Source organism: Canis lupus, chromosome 9 (assembly GCF_003254725.2).
Source record: "Canis lupus dingo isolate Sandy chromosome 9, ASM325472v2, whole genome shotgun sequence".
Lineage (NCBI taxonomy): Eukaryota > Metazoa > Chordata > Mammalia > Carnivora > Canidae > Canis > Canis lupus.
The window spans coordinates 6,115,668-6,125,000 of NC_064251.1; the positions used below are offsets into that span (position 1 = coordinate 6,115,668).

Below are 9,333 nucleotides of genomic sequence, written 5' to 3' on the forward strand. Positions count from 1 at the left end.
GACGCTTTCCGGTGACCCACTTCCGTCCCTTGCTGCTGTGGACTGTGGGCCGCCGGGGTCGGTGAAGGTGAGTGGAGTTCGGGGCGCAGGTCCCGGACACCGGCGGGCCGCCCTGTTTTGCCCTCTGCAGTCCTCGCGTCGACCATTGTCGCACTCCCGGCGAGGAGGCCGGGCCCTGCGGTCGTCCGGCTGGCAGAGCGCCCGGGTGTAGCTGCCGCCGCCACCGCCGCTCTGCTGCGCTCTCCGGTCCTCTCCCCTCCCCCGCGCGCGGTCGCGGCGCCGGGCTGTGACCCTGCCTCCTCTGACCTCCTCCAACCCGGGTCTCGTTCCGCACAGCTTGTGTCGTTCGGTCCGTCCCCAGCGCGGCCGACATCGACATTCCGGTTTGGGGGCTGGGGGAAACGTGACCCCGAGATGATGTTAACTTGTTGAGGGGACACTCGGTCTTCTCCTGAGGCTTCCAACATTGGAGCGTGCGAAGCGCTCGGGGCTCCTCGAATGCAGGGTCCGCGTATCCTTTCGACAGATACTCAGCACCTCCTGTGCGCCTGCCTGACTGTCGTTCTGGGCGCTGGGGATTCAGCAATAAATAAAGGACAAAAATCCCATCATCTACGAAGCCTACCTGCACTGGTGCTTGGAAAAGTCTTGTAAGGGCGCTTATTCTTCTGGCGTCTTTACAAGGCACCTGCTGGGGTGTCTGGCTGGCTCAGTGGGTGGAGCATACGACTCTTGACCTCTGGGTTGTTAAGTTCGAAACCCACCTTGGGTGTAGAGGTTACTTAAAAGTCATCTGCCCATCACCTCCATTCCTGGAAACCGGCTGTTGCTGAGAGGGAGGGGAAGCAAGGGGCAGGTGTTGGACTAGTTCCTTTTTTAAGATCCTGAGAATTTCTTCCACCTCCTTTGGGATCCACCCCATGGTGTGTAAAGGCCTTTGACATTTCAGTCTTTCTCCCACTGTCTGACACTGATCTTAACTTTAGTCAATTTTCTGATTTTCTTAGTTTTAAAAAAATGGCTGTAACTACTTTCCGTTTTCTTTCACATTCACATATGTACTGAATACCTCTGTTAAGGGTATTGGTAGAAAAAAAAACGGGGTTATGTGCTAGTGCTGCAGAAGATAATCAGAAATAAATAAGAAAGCGCATGGGATCCCTGGGTGGCGCAGCGGTTTGGCGCCTGCCTTTGGCCCAGGGCGCGATCCTGGAGACCCGGGATCCAATCCCACGTCGGGCTCCCGGTGCATGGAGCCTGCTTCTCCCTCTGCCTATGTCTCTGCCTCTCTCTCTCTCTCTCTGTGACTATCATAAATAAAAAAAAATTAAGAAAGCGCAGGTGTTATCAGTCAGGTAGGGAGTGGGTGGAGAGCCCCTGAAACTTGGTAAGACTGTAGGGCAGATTGATGTGCACAATTTCACTTGGTACTTTTAACAGCCTTCTAAGGTAAGAAGGGCTGATTTTATCTCAATTTTTCAGGTGAGGAAATTCTGGCCTAGGTTCTGTTCTATTTAAGGTTTGTTGAAACTTGCATATATGTTTAGGTTCTATGCACTGGGTAATGTGAGTAAAACACATGCAATCAGACTGGAAATGTATTTAAATGATCACTTTTATGCAATGCGTACAACTAGAAGTATTTCCAAAGGTACATGAAGAGCAAACACTAGAGAACTGGGCTTTTACAGTTGAGTAGGAGTTGGAGAATAGAGGGGGACAGCCTCGGGGCAAATGATGTGGTTATATGCCAGGTTGCATCCCTTGAATTTGAAAAGCTAAACTTTCCTCCTTATTTAGTAATCCTGATCCCTATCCTTTTAGTTTATAAATATACTCCTCAAGCTCTTAGAATGCTGATCAACTTTCTAAAGATTTGCATGTTTTTAAGGTGCCATTTAGAGGATTCTCAGTAAGAGCCCTGTTGTGATCTGACCTGTTTTATTTTCCAGGATCTCAAGATGGCTGGGCGAAAACTTGCTCTAAAAACCATTGACTGGGTAGCTTTTGGGGAGATCATACCCCGAAACCAGAAGGCCATTGCCAACTCCCTGAAATCCTGGAATGAGATGCTTACCTCCAGGTCAGTACCATTCTGAGAGGGACCTCCTTGCTACTGAATGTGGAAGCAAAACAGTGATTTGGAATTACATATGAATTCCTTATGGTCTTCTGATATAAGGAAATCCATGCATAGAGGCGCTTGGATGGCTCAGTTAAGCTTCTGACTTTGGTTTTGGCTCAGGTCATAATCTCATGGGTTATGAGATCAAGACTCATGTCAGGCTCCCTGCTTAGCAGGGCATCTATTTGAGATTCTCTCCCTCTGTCCCTTCCCCCCACTCAAGCACACGAGCTCTCTCTAAATAAATGAATCTTTTTAAAAAATGCATGCATTTTTCCAAGTGAAAGTAGTTTTTTGACATTCTATGATCTTCCTCCTAGAGAAAAGTGTGATGATAGCTCTAGGCCATAGGGATAACAGGGAAAGTACTGTGTGAATTTTCTCTTGCTCATAGAACAATATTAACTTCTGCTTTTCCATGTGAGCAGGTTGGCTACTCTTCCTGAGAAACCACCTGCTATCGACTGGGCTTACTACAAGGCCAATGTGGCAAAGGCTGGCTTGGTAGATGACTTTGAGAAGAAGGTGAGAGACTTCAGGTGGCTAATGCACTGGTCTTGTAGTGTGGCTTGTGGGTGCGGAGCAAAACAGTAGGTAATTACACATGCAGGATGACAGCATGGAAACAAGGGTGCTGTTAACAGTCAGATCCCAAAGGAAGCTCAGGAAAGATGGGTGTGATCAAAAGTCTTGAGGTAGTAGATTTATATGGTAAATATGTGCAGAGAATTCAACGTCTTCATTCAACAAGTTTCTTACCCAAAGAAACAGTCCAGTATAGCCTTAATCAGGGAGCCACAGGGCTGTGGAGTTAAGTTTCCATCCCAGGTCTTCTCAATTATTTTTTAGCCCCTCACCTGTCTCCCTAACATCTTTTCTACCCTTTCACTATTTTCCTCCTTTTTCTGCTCTTTTTTGGCTTAATGTCTCATCCACTGAACGTCTCCTGACATTTACATGTTAAACCTCAGTATCCAGATTTTATTTGTTTATTCATTTGGCAGAGCTTTTCAAACAACTGCTCTCTGCCAGGTACAGTGTTCATTGTGGGCTGTAGGACTAAGCAGTCTTCTAAGAAGACTGTGTTCATCACCATGGGGTAAATAAACATTACTTCTGCCAGTCAGTCCATTAGGGTTTCATTTGAAAGAGAAGTCAGAGTTTCTTCAGGAGTACAAGGTTCTAGGAGGCCATTTTTGAGGTCATCAAAATCCAGCTGTCCTTTTCAGATGAAGAAACTGAAGCTCATCATAATAATTGTCCAGTTAGTGACAGGACTCAGAACCTTGAGTTCCTGTTTTCAGGGTAATACTCCTACTACAGCATGCTAGCTAGATGCATACTGGTTTCCTCTTGAAATGGAGAATGTGTTTTTATCTATAAGGATTGGTGGGTTTGAGCCCTTTCTTTGGATTCCCCAGTATATTAATAACGACTGCCCCTGGGGCACCTGGGTGATTCACTGGTTGAGCTACTGCCTTTGGCTCAGGTCATGATCCCTGGGTCCTGGGATCGAGTCCTGAATCGGGGAGCCTGCTTCTCCCTCTGCCTGTATCTCTGCCTCTCTCTGTGTGTCTCTCATGAATAAGTAAATAAAATCTTTAAAAAAATAACTGTCCCTGTGTTTGTAGTTTAATGCCCTGAAGGTTCCTGTGCCAGAGGATAAATACACTGTCCAGGTGGATGCTGAGGAAAAAGAAGATGTAAGTAGTCTGGACTCTATTTATTCTAAAGTTTTCTTACATTAGAAGTTAGGTTAAGGTAGAGTGAATTAAAAGCAGTAAAATAAAACTGTAGAAAATGCAAGTACTCTATGGTGACAGTGCTTCAGTAGTTGCCTGGGACTGGGAGGGAGGGGGCTGATAAATTCGTTCACTGTCTTGATTGTGGTCATGGTTTCACAGGTGGATACGTATATCAGAACTTCTCAAGTAGCCTTCTTGCAGTATGTGCATTTTATTGTTTGCTGGTTATACTTCCACAAAGCTGTTAGAAACAAGGAGTTAGAATTGGGTAGGGAAATTATCCAAGGTAGTATTCAAATACCTAACTATATGCTTGAAAGTATGAAAACCAAATGTGGGGGGCGCCTGGGTGGCTCAGTTGTTGAGCATCTGCTTTTGGCTCAGGTCATGATCCTGGGGTCCTGGGATCAAGTCCCACATCGGGCTCCTTGTAGGGAGCCTGCTTCTCCCTCTGCCTATGTCTTTGCCTCTATGTGTCTCTCATGAATAAATAGTCTTAAAAAAAAAAAGAGGGCAGCCCGGGTGGCTCAACGGTTTAGCACTGCCTTCAGCCTAGGGTGTGATCATGGAGACCCAGGATCTAGTCCCACGTGGGGCTCCCTGCATGGAGCCTGCTTCTCCCTCTGCCTGTGTCTCTGCCCCTCTCTCTCTCTCTCTCTGTGTCTTGTGAATAAATAAATAAAATCTTAAAAAAAAGAGAAAGCCAAGTCAAATGTGGGAACCCAGGTGGCTCCACCAAAAGAGAAATCTGGCTAGGAGATCAGGCGGCTTGTCCTGACATTTAGTCTGTGAAACACGGGCACTCTGTAGGTTGCCTAGGTGAATAACTTGCTGACAATCCTTAGTCCTGCTAGAGTAAGCTGGTTCTCCTGTATGGGCTTCTTTGTGCATTTAGGAAAAGCTGTAGTTTGCTTCCCAAAGCCAGCATTCCCTCTGGAGTCAGGACAGCCACATATTCTGCATACAGAGTGGGAAAGCAAGAGTGTGGGGCTCTGGGACTTTTGTCTTGGGAGCCTCAGAGTCAGGACAGTACAACTTGGTTTCAAAACAGTATCTCCCTTCTCTTCAAGGTGAAAAGCTGTGCTGAGTTTTTGTCCCTCTCAAAGGCCAGGATTGAAGAATATGAAAAAGAGGTAAGGATCAGCCTTGGCCTGTGCATGTAATATGATTTCTCTCTTTCATGGCCACCCATCTTTCACCTAGCAGCAGTAACCTACCTTGGATTCTTTTTTTGCATTTCTGTGGCCCTGTTTTACCTTGACACAATTCCCTTCTTTTCAGCTGGAGAAGATGAAGAACATAATTCCATTTGATCAGATGACCATTGAGGACCTGAATGAAGTCTTCCCAGAAACCAAATTAGACAAGAAGAAGTATCCCTATTGGCCTCACAAGCCAATTGAAAATTTATAAACTTGAGTTGAGGAGAAAGCCCCGGCCCTCATATTATAAACATTGGACATTAAAAATAATGATACGGTGTTGTGTGTCTTGAGGCTCCTTTGCAGTTGAGATAATTACAACTCTGAGATGCCCTCACTAGAAGTGGACTTTTTGTTAAAATGGAAAGATGAGCCTACAGGTATGTGCTGGTGTAGTTACCTAATGGTTAGAGTGTGTAGGAGCCAGTTAGCCCTCAGGGCTGCTTATATCTTAACAAACAACAATAGGGCTGATGACAGTGCTTTTCACTGAACTATGTTAAAAAGGAATCCTCTACTCTCTTGAGCTTCCTCTTTGCTTTCAAACCACTGGTTTCTAAGCACTGCTTCCTTGTACTTGTCTCTAAGTAAGTCAGAACACAAGGACAGACAGATGGTCCAACTTGCAGATGTAACAGCAGGGTGAGTGGCAAGCAGGGATCTCCTTTTCTGTGCTTCAGTTCCTCAGCATAAATGTGGTATGAAAGGACATTTTGTTGCAGAGTTAAAACATTACAGTTTTGTATTTGAACATAGAAAATTATTTCAATATCATCATTTTGTTTAAAAATGTTCATACTATTGATCCGGCTGGCTCAGTTGGTAGAGCACAGTGACTCCTGATCTTGGGGTCATGAGTTTGAGGCCCACATTTGGTGTAAAGATGACTTAAAAAAAAAAAAAAAAAAAAAGACAAAGTAAGGTGAGATGGTAGAAAGCATTCTATTGCCCTTGAAGTCAGAGGATCTGGTCTGCCTCCCACTTTACTCTTAGCATTTAAAATTTTTTTTAATTTAAGTTAATTAGCCATACTACATCATTAGTTTCTCTTTTTGAGCATTTAATTGCTTGTTTAAACTACTTGTTTACTGTTTTAGGACTTGCCTTTTCTCATTCACAAACCTCAGGATCATAATGAAAATTAAATGTGGTAACCCGGGAAGGTTCTAAGTGAGCAGGAGTTCTGAGCAGAGGCATCTGACCTGATAAGGCTTACATCCTGTAGGAAAAACCTGCAAGAGGAAGGGCAGCATGCACAGACCCAACAGTCTTTTGAGATTGCTAACAAAGATGGCAGATGGACTAATGGAGAAGAGCAATGATGGCTGAGGGTACCTAGAAAGCCGTGTGGTCTTAAATGACATAAGCAGAGGAGAGCCTGGGCCCCATCACCCCTGATCATACGGGCAGGCACTATGCTGAAGATAAATTGTGGTTGAGGGCCAAGATGTGTTCCATGGAGAGGTGCTTTAGTTACAACAGTCTGATGCAGGTGTGCCTTTAATGTACAAAACAGAAATGAATACCACACATTCCCTCTCCACTGTGAATTAATTGGCACTGAGCCATCTCTCTGAAGATTGAAGGATTCAGACAAGTGAAACATGAGGAATCTAATAAAACATTCAGTTTGCTTTTGGAGTGTGGTTAGAACTCCCATTCAAGGAAGGACCCAACAGTCGTCCCTGGGAAGTTTGGTAACAAGAGTCCCTAGCATTGGAGGGAGAACCTTTGGAAGACTTACTGGAAGAGATACCAGTGAACAACTGAACATGCTCTCTATCCAAGACATTTGGGTAGAATTGGGACACTTTTAAGTTGTATAGTCTCCTGGGTGGTTTGAAATTTTTGCATTGAGCATGCATTGATTTTACGTTGAAAATAATTACTAGTGGGATGCCTGCCTGCCTCCATTAGTGAAGTGTGTGACTCTTGATCTCAGGGTTGTGAGTTCAAGCCCCATGTTGGGTGTAGAGATAACTTAAAATATTAAAAATCACTAGTAAAATGGGACTATGCTTTTAAAATTACCAGAGAAAAATGCATCCTATATACCAAGAGTTAAAGATAGAAATCAGCAAAGTAGCGTAAATAAAGAACCAAACATACTTAAGATAATTATGAATTAGTAAAGACCCCCTATTAGAAGGCATTGGGTCAACCCAAAATCCAATCACAAGCTGTCCATCCTTAAAAAAAGGTATCAAGCGTTCCAATTCATTCAAAAAATGCACTGAAGGAAAAAAAATATGCATTTATCCTGCCTTTTTGAACTACTGTATTGGGACGCCTAGGTGGCTCAGCGGTTGAGCGCCTGCCTTCAGCCCAGGGCGTGATCCCGGGGTCCTGTGATTGAGTCCCACATCAGGCTCCCTGCATGGAGCCTGCTCTCTCTCTCTCTCTCTCTCTCTCTCTCTCTCTCTCTGTCTTTCATGAATAAATAAATAAAAATCTTAAAAAAAAAAAAACAACTATTTCAGGCACCTGGGTGGCTCAGTTGGTTAAGCACCTGCCTTCGGCTGAGGTCATGATCCCAAAGTTCTGCCCCGCACTGGGCTCCTTCCTCAGTGGGGATCCTGCTTCTCCCTCTCCCTCTGCCGGCCACTCCTGCTTGTGTGCTCACTTGCTCTCTCAAAATCTATTTATTTATTTATTTGCTCTCTCAAAATATTTAAAAAATAAACTATTTCAACTAATAGACATAATTAAAGTTCTTCACAAAGTATTCAAGCCAATAAATGTGGAAAAAAGTAACATCAGAAAAGTCACTATTTTGTAATTCCTAATGAAATAGTTTTTTTTAGGCCAAGCTCCTCACTGGGTGAAACCATTACATGAAAGGTTGAGGAACTTGACCATGAGCAGGCTATCCGTTTCTGATGCCAAGCCTATCTCCTGTACCTTCTGATACACTAAATTAAACATAGCACTGTTTGGAAGGTGTTTTTGTTTTTTGTTTTTTTGGGTTTTTTTGTCAGAAAGTTGAACCTGACTTTAATTGAGGCATTGAAACTAACTTCCAATTTAGAGGAAATACCTGGGATAGAAGAACAAGTTAAATGACACTATGAAGTAAAGATAAATTAAAAATATGGGACATTTGACCTTTGTTTTTTAACAAGTCAGTGGTGCAGGGTAAGGTAAGAGGGAAAGCAGGGGCAGCTTTAGGTTAAAAAGAGGCTGAAAAGACCCAACATCCAAATCTTGTGTGTGACTTTAATTGGATTCTGATTTGCAACAATCAACTGTAAAAATAATTAAGAGATGAATACTGAAGTATGTGAATGTATTCTGGGGTGAAATGATACGATGTCTGGGATTACTTTAAAAACTTCAAAAAATGGGATCCCTGGGTGGTGCAATGGTTTAGCACCTGCCTTTGGCCCAGGGCGCGATCCTGGAGACCCAGGATCGAATCCCACGTCAGGCTCCAGGTGCATGGAGCCTGCTTCTCCCTCTGCCTGTGCCTCTGCCTCTCTCTCTCTCTCTGTGACTATCATAAATAAATAAAAATTAAAAAAAAAAAAAAAACTTCAGAAGGGGCACCTGGGTGGCTCAGTCGGTCCTATCTGCCTTCACCTCAAGGTCATGATCCGAGAGTCCTGGGATGAGCCCCATCCTCCCCTGCTCTGGCTCTCCACTCAGCGAGGAGTCTGCCTCTTCCTCCCCTACTGCTTCACCTACTTGTGCTCTCGCTCTCTGCCAAATAAAATCTTAAAAAAAATAAAATGTCAGAAAAAAAGGATAAAGGGATTAATGGAGCAAATGTGAAAAAATCCTGCTGGTAAATCTAGGTTGGTTCATTCACAATTTTCTGTTTTTGTGTATGTTTGAAAATTTTTGTAACACATTTTTAAAGGATGGGCAACAATGTAGAGTTACTATCTAGCAAAGTAGAATTCAAGACAAAAACATGAAATGGGTCAAATGTAATTCTTAATAAAGGGAATAACCAACATGAAAAAACTATTGGAACCTTGATGTGCTGAAAAAAATTAAAATATATAAAGCATCAAAATACATAAAGCAAAAAAGTTTAAAAAATGCTAGAAACAACAGTTGCAAAGATTTTAACTCATTTTTGGCATTTGCAAAACAGTGAGACTATAGCAAACTATAATAAAAAGGCTCACTTAATAGGTTATATAGTAAAATCTGTGTCATATAAACAGAATACTAGGAACTGATGATGTTAGACTATAAAGAAAGCTTCAAATAAAAAAAAAAAAAAACACATCAACTGATCCCAGAACAAATGTTA

At 43.3% G+C, this 9,333-nt stretch overlaps 1 protein-coding gene and 1 long non-coding RNA gene across 2 annotated transcripts in view; one reads left to right on the plus strand and one right to left on the minus strand.

Annotated features, from left to right (window-relative positions):
* The first annotated feature begins 47 nt into the window (after positions 1-47).
* Positions 48-5,342, plus strand: ATP5PD (ATP synthase peripheral stalk subunit d). Its single transcript, XM_049114582.1, has 6 exons — positions 48-923; positions 1,953-2,083; positions 2,554-2,650; positions 3,757-3,828; positions 4,941-5,003; positions 5,152-5,342. Exons 1-6 carry the CDS (start codon positions 921-923, stop codon positions 5,281-5,283), a joined length of 498 nt encoding a protein of 165 aa, XP_048970539.1. The 5' UTR covers positions 48-920; the 3' UTR covers positions 5,284-5,342.
* Positions 3,834-9,333, minus strand: part of LOC112672786 (uncharacterized) — a 7,671-nt gene continuing 2,171 nt past the window's right edge. The window contains exon 3 of the long non-coding RNA XR_003144507.3: positions 3,834-4,111. This is a non-coding gene — a long non-coding RNA (uncharacterized LOC112672786). The remainder of the gene's footprint in view (positions 4,112-9,333) is intronic.

Excerpts from the sequence above, each read along its gene's own strand:
- ATP5PD (XM_049114582.1), top strand. Across the intron at positions 2,651-3,756 it reads TAGATGACTTTGAGAAGAAG|TTTAATGCCCTGAAGGTTCC; the intron begins GTGAGAGACTTC and ends CTGTGTTTGTAG. Across the intron at positions 5,004-5,151 it reads TTGAAGAATATGAAAAAGAG|CTGGAGAAGATGAAGAACAT; the intron begins GTAAGGATCAGC and ends CCTTCTTTTCAG.